The 16,969-nt window shown below is 33.9% G+C and overlaps 3 protein-coding genes across 3 annotated transcripts; 1 reads left to right on the top strand and 2 right to left on the bottom strand.

Annotated features, from left to right (window-relative positions):
• Positions 1 to 1,553: 1,553 nt before the first annotated feature.
• LOC111020904 (phosphatidylcholine:diacylglycerol cholinephosphotransferase 1) lies at positions 1,554 to 5,657 on the bottom strand. Its single transcript, XM_022297702.2, has 3 exons — positions 5,061 to 5,657; positions 2,270 to 2,407; positions 1,554 to 2,194 (listed from the first exon to the last, which is right to left on the bottom strand). Exons 1-3 carry the CDS (start codon positions 5,421 to 5,423, stop codon positions 1,883 to 1,885), a joined length of 813 nt encoding a protein of 270 aa, XP_022153394.1. The 5' UTR covers positions 5,424 to 5,657; the 3' UTR covers positions 1,554 to 1,882.
• A 4,812-nt stretch (positions 5,658 to 10,469) lies between these two features.
• LOC111020916 (SNF1-related protein kinase regulatory subunit gamma-like PV42a) lies at positions 10,470 to 13,593 on the bottom strand. Its single transcript, XM_022297712.2, has 3 exons — positions 13,086 to 13,593; positions 11,925 to 12,282; positions 10,470 to 10,959 (listed from the first exon to the last, which is right to left on the bottom strand). The coding sequence occupies exons 1-3, from the start codon at positions 13,499 to 13,501 to the stop codon at positions 10,627 to 10,629; spliced, it is 1,107 nt and encodes a 368-aa protein (XP_022153404.1). The 5' UTR covers positions 13,502 to 13,593; the 3' UTR covers positions 10,470 to 10,626.
• A 1,296-nt stretch (positions 13,594 to 14,889) lies between these two features.
• On the top strand, positions 14,890 to 16,527 carry TMM (Leucine-rich repeat (LRR) family protein). The gene has a single exon (XM_022297777.2). The coding sequence runs from the start codon at positions 14,921 to 14,923 to the stop codon at positions 16,412 to 16,414; it is 1,494 nt and encodes a 497-aa protein (XP_022153469.1). The 5' UTR covers positions 14,890 to 14,920; the 3' UTR covers positions 16,415 to 16,527.
• The last annotated feature ends 442 nt before the right edge of the window (positions 16,528 to 16,969 follow it).

Genomic DNA, 16,969 nt, shown 5'->3' with positions numbered 1-16,969 from the left:
TCACATAACTAAATTATTATTTGAAAGTCTAGGGACAAATGTATGTTAATTCAATTATTATTTATTGAACCACGGCCACGTGGAGTACATGACGAAGAGGACGGCGTCACCTCAAACTCCAATATATGAGGAGGCGAAACCGGTGGGACCATTGGGGACGTGAATTCCACGCGCGCGAAAGCCAGAAAAGGTAGCCAATGGTACCTCGCCACGTTTACGGCGTCCACAGCCTCCCTTTAGAAACCACCGCCACAGTCACCGGCACAGTTCTTGGACATTCTTGCAATTTAGTCTTCACTAGCACCTGCCGGCGGAAAAATCTCCGCCTAAAGCCGGTGGCGATCGCATGCCATTGGAGAATCGGAGATGAGATTTCTTTTGCGATAAAATTATTTCCGTCGGACTTGGGACTGGAGGAGGTAGAGGAGGGTATAAGTGTAATTCCATCAATCATGGAGGGTTCGCGAATAAAAAATTCTTTCTTAAGCTTAATTTGTCACGTTCAGTCCCTCTATTTCTTAAATTTTCATTTTAGTATATCTTTTCAAATCTGACCAATAGCATCTTTTTAATGTGCACTTTTTGCTAAGGGAAGGGGTTGGTTACATAATATTTATTTTGCCAACTTGTTAAATAATTATTTGGAAAATATGGAGCCATGGATCAAATATTTTATCCCAGTTTAAGATGTGGCAAGATTATGGCCACTAGATTATATACTTTTTTTTTTCAAATTCAAGATGTGTCAAATTTATGACCATGAAATCTTACCCTTTGTCCAAGATCGACACATGGCAAAAGTGTGGCCATTAGATCTTACTAAGACCTTTAATATGTGGTAAATTTGTGGCTATACAAATTTACCTTATAGATAAATATTTTTGGACTATAAATAGGTGAGGACCCATAATTTGAAATCTATCCCACAATTCTTAAGTACGAGATTTTCTGTGATAAAAATAAAAAGAGTTTCTTCTCTCGAGAGATTTTGTTTTAGATAGATTTAATGTTAACTAATCAAAACATTGTTAGAAGAAAAACCTTGGTGTGAAGATAAAAATAAAAAATAAAAGAAAACACTTTTATTTAATATATTTAAAGACCATGATATTTAAATGTGTTCCCATATAAACTTTATTTTGAAATCTTGAAATAACAAAGGCGAGTCTAGGTTGGGTTGGGCCGCTTGTGGTCCAGTGGTAGAGGCCCCTGCTTCTCTATCTATTGTGAGCATATAATTCAATTCTTTAAAAACTCTACCAATTTTTATTGTACTAAAAATTAATAAAATTATAAAAATAAAATAACCATTGCACTTTTTATATTTTTCTTGGAAGATCACAACAAATAATTGTAACTCATACTTTTATGGTAAAAAAAATATGATTTATTGAATTCAACAAATTTAAAAGGTAGGACTTGTTAGACCCTTTTTCTTTTGTTTTTTTCAATTTATGGACCTATTTGACAATTAATTAAAAGCTTAGAAAACTATACAATCGTTTTAAAATTTAGAGACCTTACCAGACAAAGACATAATATTGGAAGTATAATGATAAAACTCGTAATATAACCTATTTAACATCAAAACATATGTAGTAATTACATACCAATTTGTTCAAAATGACGCTTATACAACCTCTAACATAAAATTTAGATCCATACAACAAATAGTTTTCGATATATCCCTAGTCCTATTAGGCTCCTAGCAAAAATAAAAAATAAAAATAATAATTAGAGAAGTAGTTCTAAATAATTATTTAAAAGAACACACATTTAGGATACTTAAAAGAACGTTGTCAAAGTCCAAGACACTAATGGAAAAGTTTCCATTGATGGGGCTCTAGGGTGTAGCCTAATCTGTCCTTTTTGGGTTAAGCAATTAAGCAAAAGTTTTAGGTAACTGAGTATCAAGGTTCTTGGAGTTCTGTGTGGCTTCATAGTGTCCGGCAAGGGAATCGAAAAGAATTCCGGCGCCAACGCCGACGGCCAAGTCAATGGTGTAGTGACCTCTGGTACCCAACAACCTAATAGCTTGGAGGAGGTTGAGGAAGTCGAATGTCCAGGCGAGCCCCCACCGCTGCATCCGCCGCATGTCCAACGATGCTATCACCGATCCGGCCACGTGCCCGGAGAAGAATAAGAAGAAGGATACGTTACCGACCGGAAAATCCATCTCCGATCCCAAAAAACCCTAAAAAGGTCATAGGAGCTAGCTCATTCAGAAAACTCAAATCATGCCAACAAGTAGAAGGTGAAAGGGCTGCACCTGAGGGAGTGGAAGTTGAGTGGAATAGCCAAGAATGCCACGGCAAGTGAACATGAACAAGGCGGAGATGGTGGCCCGTGGTCTCCCTTCGATGAGCCATGCCCATAATATGTAGCTCGTTTGCATTCCCACGAATACCTACAATTTTTCACTTCTTTTATTACCATTCAAACAACACTCAACATTCCAAACTACATGTAATATGTTAACTATTGAGCATGCTCCATCTGGCGGATTCTCTTTTGGTCGCTCATTTTTTGGTTCATTGGTTTGCCTACATTTCAAAATGGTGCATTTTTGCTCTTGAATTTTCAGAAATAAGTTTAAATGGTAGATATGTTATTTTCGATAGATTCTGAACCTGAATTGATTCATGTAACTGAACAAAGATGTAGAAATAGGTTGTTTTCGTGATTTTGGATGGGTGGTGTTCTTGAGTAGCCATTACTACGACAAGGTTTTATATCGCAGTGTTCATCACATAATGCAACATGAGAATGAACACCATGATATATCCTATTTCGGTTATACTATAAATCAAAATCACAGTGTTCACAAGGCAATAACATTACTATGGTCAATGCATAACCAATTGTAGATTAACCAGGATCTTAAATCCTATCTTGATATTATCCGAATAAAAGATCTTAGTGTAACTCGATCGAATGGAAAAACATCATGATGCTATTGTAAGATCACAATTTTATCCATCCGATTGTATTACACGATAGTCACGGTCTTGTAACTCATATTTGTCACATCAATCTAATCAGGTCAGTTGGTGGAGAGGTTATTTAAACCTATTTTTGAAAATTCAAGAACAAAAAATGCACAATTTTGAAATATATGGAACAAATGAAACTATAGCTGAAAATTCAAGAAACAGAACAGTTTTTATTTTTCAAAATACAAATAAAAGGCCAACAATAACTAAAGAAAAGAAACTTTATTTTTTTTTGGGAAAATGAGAAATAGTAAAGAAAGTTCGTTATTTAATGGGTCTTGATGATTGAGATTTTTGTTTTCTGAACACAGTAGTTGGATGATTGAGAAAGTAGAACGTTAACAAATTCCCTTTGTCATATAACTAATTCCTAGCCAATAAAAAATAAAAGTACAAATTTATTTCCTGGTTTTGTATATACATACTTTATTTTAGTACAATATATGAGGGAGGGTAGAAGATCGAACTCACAACCTCTTGGTTGGAGGTATATGTCGATTATCACTGAGCTAAATTCTCTTTGGCCTGGTGTTGGATATACTAATTATTTTTTTTGACACATATAAAAAAAATACTTTTGATCAATTAAAAACACTCTGTAAACTTTTTATTATGTTAAAAATAGCATTTTTGAATTAAGACGACAATGTTTGAATAATGTGATAGAATTTAAGAAAAATTTTGAAAATTTTTAAATAAACCTTTTCCAATTTCAAAAGGTTAAGTCCAAAAGCAAATAATAATAATAATAATAATAATAAAAGGTCATACATATTAGAGAAAATTAAATTGAGAATTTCTCCCCAAAAAATAATTAAAATTGCATAGTAATCAAGACCGATGAACTTCTATATACATATTCTCATTCTCACTAAAAAAATCATAATAATTGATAAAATGGCTTCATATGCCGTGATTTATTCAATATTTCAAGGGCACAAATGTCAAAATAAAAAATTTTACCCAACTAATTAATTTTCATTTATAAGAGTTGTAAGTCTAATTTAAAGACCTCATTTAATAAATTACTTCTTTTAAGAAAATATAATAAATGCGAAGTATCATCATTTATTATCCCTATATGTTATATATATAGACATCATCATTTTTATAATTAGGGATGAATTGTGGAGCTTAATGAAATTTATAATAGTAAAAGGATCCAAACAAAAAAGCCTACAAATGTTTGCAACTAAAATTAAAAGCTTATTCGAAAATCGATTAAAAAAAGTATTTTAGCAGGTTAAATTAACTTTAATTTCTAAACTTATAAATTTGGTGCAATAAGTTTTTCATCCTCTAATAAATTCTTAAACTTTTAGTTTTGTATCTAACAAGTTGCACAATTTTAAAACTTTTAGTTTTGTATCTAACAAGTTGCACAATTTTAAAAGTGTCTAATAAATTCATAAGGACTAATTTAGTAACCATTTTTTTTCAAAGATTATGCTGGTTTGTTTTCACCTTTTAAAAAAATCCATTTAAACTCTTGGTCAAATTTCTGAAAACTACTATTTTTTTTTAATTCTCAAAATTTGGATTAGATTTTGAAAATAGTTTCTAAAAGCAAAGGCCAAACAACAAATACATGGATAAAGGAGTGTTTACAAATTTAATTTTCAAAAATAGAAAATCAAATAACTGAAAAATTCATCTCTCACTAGTCTTAACTTTTAAATTTGCGTCCAATTTAGACTGATTGAAAATTTAGAAAACTTATTAAACATGTCAGTCACAGAATTAAAAATTTAGAAATTTATTCAAATATCTTTTAAAAATCAAAAACTTATTAAAAAAGAATTTGATGGGTCCTCGATTCAATTTTTTATCTAATAAATTTTACGCCTAGGATTCTTACCTTTTAATTTCGTGTGGTTACTAAATTTCAAAAAGAAAAAATTGTGTGGTTGTTTATTTTTCAAAAAAAAATGTCTGACACAAAATAAAAAATTCGTGGGGGAAAAAAAAACTGTCAAGTTCCAGAAATAATTAAAAAAATGAATTCAGATAAACAATAAACCTACGCTGAGAGTATTCATTGGAGGAGTAAAGTTGGGAAGAAGTTACCGTATTGAGAGCGGCCAGCAGCGTGTTGAGCTGGGGCCAGGAGGAGAGCACGCGATGGAGCGGGCGCGTCATCACAAACCCCAAATCGAACGGTGGAGAAGCCGGCGGAACCATCCGGAGCGTGTACTCCACGCCCATAAAAAACAGCAAACCCATGGCGAATACGCAGGGTATCCAATGGTACCTCGCCACGTGCACCACATCCTCCGCCGTCCATCTCATACACGACGCCTTCCCGATCCCTTGGTAGCAGTAGCCACGGCCGCCGCCGCTGCCGCACTCCTTCTTCGCCATCTTTCCTCCGTCGTCGCCGTGTCTACGCCTGAGATTGCCGGATAAGGTAGCGGCACCGTCGAATGCCATCGGAGAGACGCATTAGAGGAAGGATCGGAGCGGAGGAGGCCGGAGAGAAGTTTAGCGGCGGAGATTTCGATGAACGGCGATGAAGATTTTTCAGAGATCTGAGATTTTGCAGTGTGTGGTGTAAAACGTGAAGGAAAACGAAAAGAAAAAAAAGGGATCCTTAATGACAGAGTAGGTGGGGCGATGGTTGCTCTGTGGTTGAGCGATGTATACCTAAAATAAGCGCTTCACAAAAAAATCAATTAAATTTTAATTTCGTATTAAACTATTTAATTAATAAATATAAGTGGTCATTTTAACTTAACTTTGGTGGGGTATGGATTTAATCCCTCGACTTTTAAATAGGTAAAAATTAAGTCCATGAACTTTATTATGTAACAATTTAGTCTGTGTTGTTAAAAATTTGTAACAATTTAATCTATATTGTAAAAAATTTTGTTAAATTTTAATAAAATTTCTTATACGTGTAGATCAAGTTAATGAGAGACTAAATGTGTTTATAAATTACAAATACTAAATCCTTATGCGATAGAAATCAACACTTAGTTTTGATGAGACTTTTTACAGGACTAAATTTTTACAAATTTTAAAATTAGAAGAACTAAATCAAGATACTGAAGTTCAGAACCTACTCTTACCAATTTGAAATTTTAAGGACTAAAGCGTTACAAAGTTAAGTTTAAGGACTAAATTGTTACTCTAATAAAAAAGAGTAGAAACTAAATTTTCTTTTTTTCACTTGGATATAAATTACTAACTATACGTTTTAATGTCTATTATTTAGAAGTTTTTCTTTTCATTTTAGTCCCCCAAATTATTCAAAAAAAAAAAAAGGACAAAATAGACGTCTAAAATTTTGATTAAAACTGAGATGAAATAAAAAGAACAAACAGTCACTTAAAAAAAATTGCAAAAATCAAAATGAACCAAAATTGAAAATACATTAACCAAAATGAATGTTCTAAAAGCACGACCACAAAAATGAGCAAACTATATTAATTTCTATTAGATAACTATTTTATTTTTGATTTTCTATTTTTAAAATATTAATTTATAACTACTACTTCCATCTACATGTTTTTTACTTTTGTTATCTTTACTTCAAAAAAATCTAATTTAAAAAATAAAAAGAAAAAATAGTAATCATTGAAAAATAGTTTTTTTTTTCTTTACTATGCTAAGAATTAAAATTTGTGTTGAAACCAGGTGAAAAACATACCAAAAATGTTGAGAAGAAGTGGATATAACTTTCAAAAGCAAAAATTAATAATAAAGTCATCCAAATCCTTTAGTAATCATTTTGTAATGCTTATATTATTAATTCTGCACAATTTTAGAAACGTTTCTTAAAAGTAAAAAATGAGGAACATAAATAATTATAAGATACTTAAATTTTTTAAAAACTATAAATAATAAACAAAAATAATAGACTTTAAATTCTTGTAAACGTGATTTAACTTTTCATTTGGGGTCCCCATCCTCAAAATTAAAATGTAAAAGAAAATTATTCGTTGGCTTTATTCTTCCTCTTTTCTTTTGGTGATTTTATGTGGTGTTTGGAATTGGAGGGCTCCACCGGCCACCACACGGAAGAAAAATGACATTCAAAATAGTGAATTGTAGTACGGAAAAAACTTTATCATAATGTGGGAATATTTATGACACCTCATACGCTGATATATACATGTGGAATTTTTGTACTTTTCCATTTCTCTGAAATTTAAAGATAAAAAATTTAATTCAAAACAATCTTCATAATTTTAAGAAAAATGTTCAATTTTAACCACTTAATTAGGGTGGATGAATGAATTTTAACCTTAAAACTTCCCATTTCATTAATCTAAACCCCAGACCAAGCTCAATTGTTTAAGATATATATTTCGACTAAAAAATTTGAGGTTCGAATCTCCATCACCCTGTATTATTAGGCTAATAAAATAAAAACAAACTTGATCGATAATTATAGTTTAAACACTATACTTAAATAAGTAATGCAATTAATACCTCAACTTTTGAAGATTAAGCTTATAACATTAGTTCCAATTCCATAGTGTGTTTTTTTATTTTATCATTACTTCATTAAAAACGTTAGTAAAATCTAAGTTAAATTTTGAAAACTAAACGAAGTTATTTCTTTTTCAAAATTTTGTTAGAAATTAAAATGTGTTCTTAATGTTAAGGATTCCACATTAAAAAGAAAAGGATCTAACAATGGTTTATAATAGACTGAACTACTCCTCCCATTGTGAATTGATTTTGAGATAGAACCTCTAGTATTATAGTCCAACAAACTCAGAACCAAAAAAATCATGACAACACAAGCATAGCATAATTAACATTAGTTGGATGAGCCCATTTTTGTGGCCTGTGGGTATTAATTTTTTCTAATGGTGTTAAATGCTTTTATTAAAGTTAGATTTTGGACATTTTGTTGTTAAGTTTTATTTATTTATTATTATTTTCTGCTTGATTTTGTGACTGAATTTGGACATTTCTTTACCATGATTTTAAGTATTTTGAGGGTTGAATTTTATATGATTTATTGGTAGATAATTTTTAATATTAGTACTAAAGAATTATAAATTTTGACACTGATTCAAGTTGCAGAAGTTTTGAATGGAATAATCCAGGGGCAAAATTGAACTTCTCTGAAATATTAAAAATTATCTGTAAATTAAGAATCAAAATATTATTCCAATTTAATGGGCGGACATTCCGAAGGGTGCACGTGACAAATAAATTATTATTATATGATTTCTTTGTTTTTTTCCTTTTTTTTTAATAAAAAATGGATCATTTCTTTGTATTGCTTGGCATACAACTTCCCCTCAAATTACGCTTCTATCCGATTTTGGATAACACACTACTATTTCTTTTTTCTATTTGTTGTGTGTGTAATTCTATCTTTTTCTGGTGCCATAGTATTTCTTAAGAAAATGAAACAAAACAAAAAGAAAAAAATCTAGTCATTGTGGATACATGTTGGGATTTTCATTCCTTTCCATTTTTCATAGGTACTTCCAAATTTTAGAAAATAAAAATTGAAGTCGAAATAACTTTAGCAACATATATAACTATATAATAATGACTTTTCTAGAAAAATAACAAAAATTTATTGGTTTTACTAATACTTTGGTCTATGTATTTTTGCTTTGATTTATTTTAATTCTTATAATTTCCGCTTCAAAAAAAATCTTATAATTTTAAAATGTTCGATTTTTTCCTTTATTTTCAACTTTTGTTCATTTTAATGTCTTGGTACCTATACTTTTTGAATATTTGAGATTAAAATATTCTTCTATGTATTTCATATGTATACACACATGTGGTACACTTAACTAGCCACACTAACAGAATTAATAAAACTTAAATACATCTAATAATACTCTTAAATAAGCGATTATTTTAATCCATTCATTTTTATTTTTATCTATCTTTCATTCCATCGTAGTTTTAAATTGATACTTCACTCATTAAATTTCTTGAAATGTAATTATAAATTTATATTTAAGAGTTTCTTTCTATGTATAAAATATTGTAAATTTTGCAAAGATTGATTAAACTGGTTACTTTTTTTAGAAATAATAGATTTAAAATTGATGTTTTAAAGTAGAAAAACTAAAATCAACACAATAATTTTTTTAAAAAGTATAGCAACTGCACTAAATCAAGCTTTCAGAAACTTAGTATTTAAATTTATAATATTGCTCCTTATAAAAACTATTTGTGAATTATTGTCCAAATATATATATTTTGTGAAATGGGCATCAAATATATTATTCCAATCTAATGGGTGGGCACTTCAAAGCTCAGAGAGTGCACGTGAAGATTAATTATTATTATGTTGACTTCTTTTTTTTAATTCTTTTTTGTAAGTTTTTTTTTTTTAAATGGATCGTTTCTTGGTAAGCTTGGCATACGACTTCCCCAAAAATTTTGGTCTATCCGATTTTGGATAACATATTATGAGTTCCGTTTCCATCTCTATTTTTCTTTTTCTTTTTTTTCCATTTCAGTGTCCAACTAAAAATAAATAAATTAAATTATAGAAATTATGTAAAAAGAGAACGTTCGTTACTTGGTTAGTCGGTTTGAATTGAACTAAAACAATATTTCAGATCAAACTCGAATATTTGGGTTGAAAATATTCCAACTCAAATGTGTTAGTCGGTTTGAATTGAACTAAAACAATATTTCAGATCAAACTCAAATATTTGTGTTGAAAATGTTCCAACTCAAATGTGCAGAATTTAGATGATACATCTAATTTTTCTTGCACATCTATGTGTAATATTTGTTTAGGATGAATAAATCAACACTAAAGATGAATAAAACATTATTAGAGTTGAAAATGTTACAACTCAAATGTGCAAGGAAAATTAGATGGCACACCTATGTAATCTTTGTTTAGGATGAATAAATTATCACTAAAGATGAATAAAACATTATCCGAGTTGAAAATTTTCCAACTCAAATGTGCAGAATTTGGATAATACATCTAATTTTTCTTGCACACCTGTGTAATATTTGTTTAGGATGAATAAATCATCACTAAAGATGAATAAAATATATAAATAAACCACCACTCAATCCAAAAGGTTAATTAGATGGATTAAACAAATTTAATTCATATCTAGATGGATTCTAGATGGATTCTCAAACCTCCCCTCGAAAGCAAAAATCAATTGACAATGAGAGAAGTAGTCCACTTAAATTATAAGTCATTGTTAGTTCTCGTATCTTTTCAATATAAGATCCTTAACATGTCCTTCAAAATGATGTCTCTTTTAAGTTCACCAATCTTAAATCGGATCCTATTTTTGATCAGATACTCATTTGACCTTTTAGACTCTAATATCATGTTCAGGATAAATAAATCATCACAAGCTTAGGTGGATAGATCGGATAAATATAATTCATTTATATGGATAATTTTCAACAATATTTATAAGATAGATAGGTTTAGTTTGTCAATGTATTTATTTGAAAATTATTTTTATTAAAAAGTGGCATCTCATATCATATGAAGTAAAAAAAAAAAAAACAAAACAAAAAACCAACCAATTCAAGAGTGGATGCATCACAAAATTCCACTATATAGTTCACAAAACAAAACAAAATCCTACAAAAACCTCACAATTACATTAACCAAAACAAAATAATATAAACGAACACATTAAACATAATATAGGGAGAGACAGAGCTAATAGGTTCCCAGTTGAGAGAGAAGCTGAAGCCTTATAACTCTAATCATGTCGGAAAGGGAGACGAGGCCAAGAAGCAGGCCATGTTCATCAATAACCCAAATTCTGTGAACATGTTTTGACACAACCTTCTCCATCACTTCCCCCATACTACTTTCTGGCCCGCACGTCACCAGTTCTCTCTTCGACGCCTCCTCCCCGAACAAAGGGCTTGTCCCGACTGCCTCAGTAAAGCCCAGGGCCGTCCGGTGCAGCCATGTCTGCAGCGTCGCAAGCTGGCACCCCCTCAGATCCGTCGCTGAAAACGTCCCCACTAGCTTCCTCCCTCTCCCCTATAAGAGAAGAGATGAAAGAAAAGCTTACTTGTGGTTTTAAAACTAACCCAATCATAGGGAAGAAAGGGTATTACTGGAGTTAGGCTCTAATATCGTGTTAAATCTCTTAATCTTAATCTTTTAATATTCCCAGATTCCGTCTCAAAACCAAATTTACAATAAGAGCCGTTCATATCTATTATAAACCCTTGTTAGATCACTTATTTTTTCAATGTATGATCCTTAACATGTCCCCTTCAAAATTGTGGCTCTTTTGATTCATCAATATGATCTATTTTTCAGTCGGATGCTCGTTTAAGCGTTCTCGACTAATACCATATTATTTAAATGTTCTCGACTAATACCATATTATTAATATTTATGAATTCCATCTCAATTAACCAGAATAGTTCATATCTATTATAAACTCTTGTTAGGTTCTTTATCCTTTCTAATGTCTATTTAAGTAAATTGATTAGAGTAAACTTAATATTTCTACCCATAGTTTAAGAGATTAACGGATGGAAACTAACATATAGCTAGGAGTGTTCAAAAAATCCAATAACCAGATTTTATCGGTTCGAGTTGGGTTAAAGATTTTTTGAACCGACCAAATAGGTTCGGTGCTCGAGTTTAGAAAAATAAAGTTCGGTTCAACTAGGAGTAGCTCATGTTTATTATAAACCATGCCCCCTCAAGATCGTGGTTGATACCATATTAATATTCATAGGATTTCATCTCAAAACCAATTAGTAATGAGAGGAGTAGCCCATGTTTATTATAAGCCATTGTTAGGTCCCTTTTCTTTTCAATGTGGGATCCTTAACAAACCACAATTCTCTATTCTGACCAACCCGTCCAAAAATCCCCTAACCCCAACCCAATCCGTGAACACCCTGCTAACATATAAAACTATGAACAGTTTCAAAATGAAGTGTGAATGTAAAGAGAGGGAAATTAAATAGGGTTGTTGGTTGACATACAGTAAAAAGTTGTCTGTGGCTTTCCTCAGCGGCCTGTGTGCTTCTAACAATGGGAACAGCATTGAGAAAACCAGATTTCATGCACTTTATTGCTTCAATAACTTTGGTTTTATCTGTAATCCCCATAACGCTCTCGTTAATGGCTTCCATTTCCTTCACACTTCGTCTCAATATTCCTTGCATTTCACCTTCCTGTGCCTTTTCGCTGAGAAACCTCAACACATCCATCTGAGTCAGCATTCTGTAACTCGCCGCCGACTCTACCAGCTCGACGCCCACCGCCTCCCCGACCTGCCCGTCCTCCGGCACCAGCGCCCGGTGGATCCCCTTGCTGAATATCTCCATACACTCTAATATGCTGCCACCACATCATAAACTCATTAAGGTGCCTCAAAATTTTGTCTCTTTCCAAGGAAAACAAAATTATGCATCTTTACCCTTTGAATTTGGTGTATATATATCCATTTTTACCTAAATCTTTCAATTTCAATTTCACCTCTAAACAAATTTTACCTTTGAGGTGAATATCTCCCCAAACCAAATTAACCTCATAATTCCAAAAAAAAAATGCATAAAATTAAGATCAAATAAGGCAAAAATATTCTGTTAAAAGGACCATGGACCCCACCACACCACATGTCCTGTTGGATATCAATAGCATAATACTCCTCATCACCAAAACGAGCAGCTCAACGTATCTCGTGGCTAGAGCAGCTCAACGTACCTCCAACCTTAGCATGAGGTTGTTGCCATGGCCATGAGGTTGAAAATTCGATGAGTGTGAATTTGATTCTCCACCTTAATTTACATGCACTCAGGGTACCTCCAACCCTAACCAACCATGAGGTTGAGAATTCGATCCCCTACCTTCACACCTAATCATAAGGTTGGGAATTTGATCTCCTACCTTCACATGTTGCACTCGGAGAAAAAAATCCAATGGTCTCTAGTGTCTAATTTTTTTTATGAATTTACTTTTTGATTTTACCACATGATTATCCTCACTTATATTATATCACAAAGACTCTTTGCAATTCGGTTGATCTTCAATTCTAAAAATTTATGAGGTCAACAATAAAATAAAATATTCTTAACCCTTTCTTCGGTTTTGGCCTGCCCTTTAGATCAATGAAGAAGAATTAAGATGTGAAGTGAGGCCACCTGGTGTTGGGATTTAGAGTCCATAGACTGAGACCTTCGACGTTATGTCCGATGATCAACGACACCGGAACTGCCATCCTACGGTCGAGATCGACGAGATCATAATCATGATCATCATCGCCCGCGATATGAGCCAAGATATCAAGCATGGTGACCATGCCAATATAGTGCTTCCGGAGGAGCCCGGTCCGCTTATCGGACTCCATGATCATGGAGCCGCCGGCCCCGATCCAGTGGCCGGGCGGGGCCGCCACGGGGACCGCCAGAACCCGGTTCGCCACCAGCACGTTCATGGTGTGCGCAAGAGACGCCGTGTACGGCACCTCCACCAGCCGCCGCTTCTCCGCCATCAGATCCCTCACCTTCTTCTCTCCCACCCGCTGGATCTCGCCGGACTTCTCCACCCTCGCTTGCATTTTTTTTCTCTTTTTTTTCCTTTTTTTTCCTCTGATCGGCTGAAACTCTTTTTGATTTTTTATCCTTTTGTGGGGTGTGATATTAAGAACTGATAAGGGAAGCTTTTAATTAGGTGGCGCGCTCTGGAGTGGGCTGGTTTGCATGGGGGTGGCTTTATCAGACACGTACCAAAAACCTAATATTAGTATTACTAATTATATAATCTTATTTCATCCCTTCTAATTCCCATCGTTGCATTATATGACTTTTTTTTGTTGTTTTTTCATATCAACCATCTTAAATTTTATACTCATTATCAAGATTTAGGATTGAAATTTATAGCCGCAGTTACAGATGACAAAAATAAAATAATAACCCCATCTAGTTTTTTTAAAATATTAATATACCTATAAATATAATATATTTCAATGTTGATATATATGTGATATACCTCTATTATGATATATTACTGGTATGAGTACCAGATATTCTTCTAATAGGTACGTGATATACATTTGATATACTACTAATATGAATATATGTGCAATTGATATAAGTGTCTGATATATGCTAATAATACTACGAGTATCTATTATACTACTATATGGGTGAAAATTTATGTTGTACTTAAAAATTAAAAAAAAAACAAGTGACATATTTTGAAATACATAAATAATTTTTGTTACTCACTGGAATTTTCTAATTTTAAATAGATTTTTATGGTCTTTTTTTTTCTTTGGGCGAGGACGATGGTGTATCCTTGCCTCCTATTTCATCTTCTATCTCCACAAAATTTTTCACAAAATTCAGTGGATATTGCACAAAATTCTTTGTAATTATTCCCTCATTTATTTGAAAGAAAAAATTAAAATTAAAAGTTAATTATTCCGAGTATATATTTTTTTTCAGAGGAAAGCTCAAAATACAAGAAACTAAAGAGTAATAAAGCGGGGCATAGAGACCCCTCCACAATCTTTATTAAAATAGTTAAATTTCGCACGAAAAATTCCATTGTTAAATTTCCATATTATAATTCATAATAGAAATTATAAATTAAAAAAAAATCTTAAAAGTATACATTTCAATTTTTGGTAAATTAGAAGCGTGGTTTGGTTAGAGTTTGGATTAGCCTTAATCTAACCCATCTCCAAAGGAACATACTCTGTAAATGTCAAATGATTTGTAGAGATGAAGTTGGGCCCACGTGCAGAGAGAGCCCACATAATCAAAGCCCAGGCCCAAGGCGAAAATCCCGTGACCCCCATAAATGCAAATATTCGTTTGTCCCAATTTTTACTTCCATCAACAAATCCTCCTCATTCTCGTGACCCAATAAATACCCTCACTTCACTCTCTCCACCAAACTCTCTCTCTCTAAACCCTATAAATATTCCCCAAATCCCCAAATTCCCAATTCCCCAACTTCTTCTTCTTCTCCAATGGCCTTTTTCAAATTCAAAATCAAAATCAAAATCAAAATCTCACTGCTACTCGCATTTCTCCACCTCACATACCACGCCGCCTCCTTCACCGTCATCATGTCGGACTCCGGCGTCCCCTCCGCCCTCGTCGACGGCCCCCAATCCGGGTTCTCCCACAACACCGCCGGCGTCCGCACCGACCCGGCCGAGCAATCCGCCGTCTACGACATCATGACCGCCACCGGCAACGACTGGGCCGTCCAAATCCCCGACGTCTGCCGCGGCCGCTGGCACGGCATCGAGTGCATGCCCGACAAGGACAATCTCTACCACGTCGTCTCCCTCTCATTCGGATCCCTCTCCGACGACACCGCTTTCCCCACCTGCGACCCGACCCGATCCGTAATCTCCCCTTCCATCACAAAACTCCCCCACCTCCGATCCCTCTTCTTCTACCGCTGCTTCTCCGGCATCCCCCAGCCCATCCCTCCCTTTTTGGGCCGTTTGGGCCCTTCTCTGCAGACGCTCGTCCTTAGAGAAAACGGCCATGTAGGCCCCATCCCACTTGAATTGACCAATTTGACCCGCCTCAAGCTTCTGGACCTTCACGAAAACAGCCTCAACGGTTCCATTCCGGCTTCGCTCAACTGTTTAGCCGGCCTGCGGTCTTTGGACTTGAGCCGGAACAAGCTCTCCGGCTCGATCCCGACTTCTCTGGGGCTGCCTAACTTGAGGGTACTAGACCTGAGTCAGAATCTTCTCACCGGTTCGGTTCCGGCCGGGATCGCCACGTGTCGTTCTCTGATTAAATTGGATTTGAGTCGTAATCGTTTGACCGGGTTGATAACGGAGTCTATTGGTGGGCTTAGAGACCTTGTGCTTTTGGATCTCAGCTATAATCGAATCTCCGGCCCACTTCCGACGTCGTTTGGGCTTTTGGGCTCTCTGGAAGTTTTGATTCTCGAGGGAAATTCAATGGGCTGTGTTATTTCTGGCGATCTCTTTGATGGTATGATGGGCCTGATGACGTTGATTCTTTCCAACATGGGCTTCCACGGCTCAATTCCTGGCTCTTTGGGCCGAGTACCGAATCTTCGAGTACTACATCTTGATGGCAATCACTTCAATGGTTCAATTCCCTCCAGCTTTCAAGACTTGAAGAATCTAAATGACTTGAAACTCAACGACAATTTGCTAACCGGACCGATACCATTACGAAAGGAGATGATTTGGCAGATGAAGAGGAAGCTTAGATTGGATAATAACTTGGGGTTGTGTTACAACTCTGAGAGCGGGGTTGTGGACGTGTCGGGCTCGACGTATAATGTCGGTATTGGCCCATGTGATGTCCCGAGATTTGAACCGACTCGAACCACACAACATGTTTCCATGGATGGAGAAAATGTTGTAAGGAGTGATAATGCATCGCGAGGGACAGTTCATAGAACTTCGGTTCTTATTGGGTTGTTCCAACTAACAACTTGTATTTGGTTTTTTATTAAATTATACTAAGAGAGACAAAAAAATATGAAGATTTAAAAAATTTGTAACATAACTCAAGGTCTATTTTGTTCTTCTTTCTTTAAAGTTCAAAGGGAATATTGAAAATAAATATTTCTTTTATAGCGACTCTTTTTAAAATATATATATATATATGGCTGTGTAGGGGAAATTTAGGCCCAGTAACGTTTGTCTCACGAGGGCCTGGCCCACTTGGTTATAATTTAATTGAATAAAAATAGTGCAACGGGCAAGCAGCTCTGACAACATTGAAATCAACTTAATTAGTGGTATTTTATTTTCAAATATTCCGTTTTTAGGCGTGACGGTATTTGGAATCTTTTTTTCTTCTTTTCGGAATAAAATTAATTACTATTTTTTTTAGTACAATAAAATGTGAAAATGGAACCTCCATGAGAAGCAACGAGATATTTTAACTCTTTTGATGTTATTTTTTAAATTAAGTTTTAGCCTAAAATTTATTATGAATTTTTTAATTAGTGTAACTATAACTAAGCATACCATTTTTTTTAAAAAAAAATTCTTTTATATTTTAAAAAATTTGCA

The sequence above is a fragment of the Momordica charantia genome (assembly GCF_013281855.1).
Source record: "Momordica charantia cultivar OHB3-1 chromosome 8 unlocalized genomic scaffold, Mcharantia_2.0 BLBB01000008.1, whole genome shotgun sequence".
Classification (NCBI taxonomy): domain Eukaryota; kingdom Viridiplantae; phylum Streptophyta; class Magnoliopsida; order Cucurbitales; family Cucurbitaceae; genus Momordica; species Momordica charantia.
Note: the sequence above shows the minus strand (reverse complement) of the source record. Positions and strands in the feature narration are given on the sequence as shown.

Excerpts from the sequence above, each read along its gene's own strand:
- TMM (XM_022297777.2), top strand. The coding sequence starts at position 14,921 with ATGGCCTTTTTCAAATTCAAAATCAAAATCAAAATCAAAATCTCACTG.
- LOC111020904 (XM_022297702.2), bottom strand. The coding sequence starts at position 5,423 with ATGGCATTCGACGGTGCCGCTACCTTATCCGGCAATCTCAGGCGTAGA. Across the intron at positions 2,408-5,060 it reads TGCTGGCCGCTCTCAATACG|GTATTCGTGGGAATGCAAAC; the intron begins GTAACTTCTTCC and ends GAAAAATTGTAG. Across the intron at positions 2,195-2,269 it reads CTCAACTTCCACTCCCTCAG|GGTTTTTTGGGATCGGAGAT; the intron begins GTGCAGCCCTTT and ends TGACCTTTTTAG.
- LOC111020916 (XM_022297712.2), bottom strand. The coding sequence starts at position 13,501 with ATGCAAGCGAGGGTGGAGAAGTCCGGCGAGATCCAGCGGGTGGGAGAG. Across the intron at positions 12,283-13,085 it reads ACTCTAAATCCCAACACCAG|CATATTAGAGTGTATGGAGA; the intron begins GTGGCCTCACTT and ends ATGTGGTGGCAG. Across the intron at positions 10,960-11,924 it reads GCCACAGACAACTTTTTACT|GGGAGAGGGAGGAAGCTAGT; the intron begins GTATGTCAACCA and ends CTTCTCTTATAG.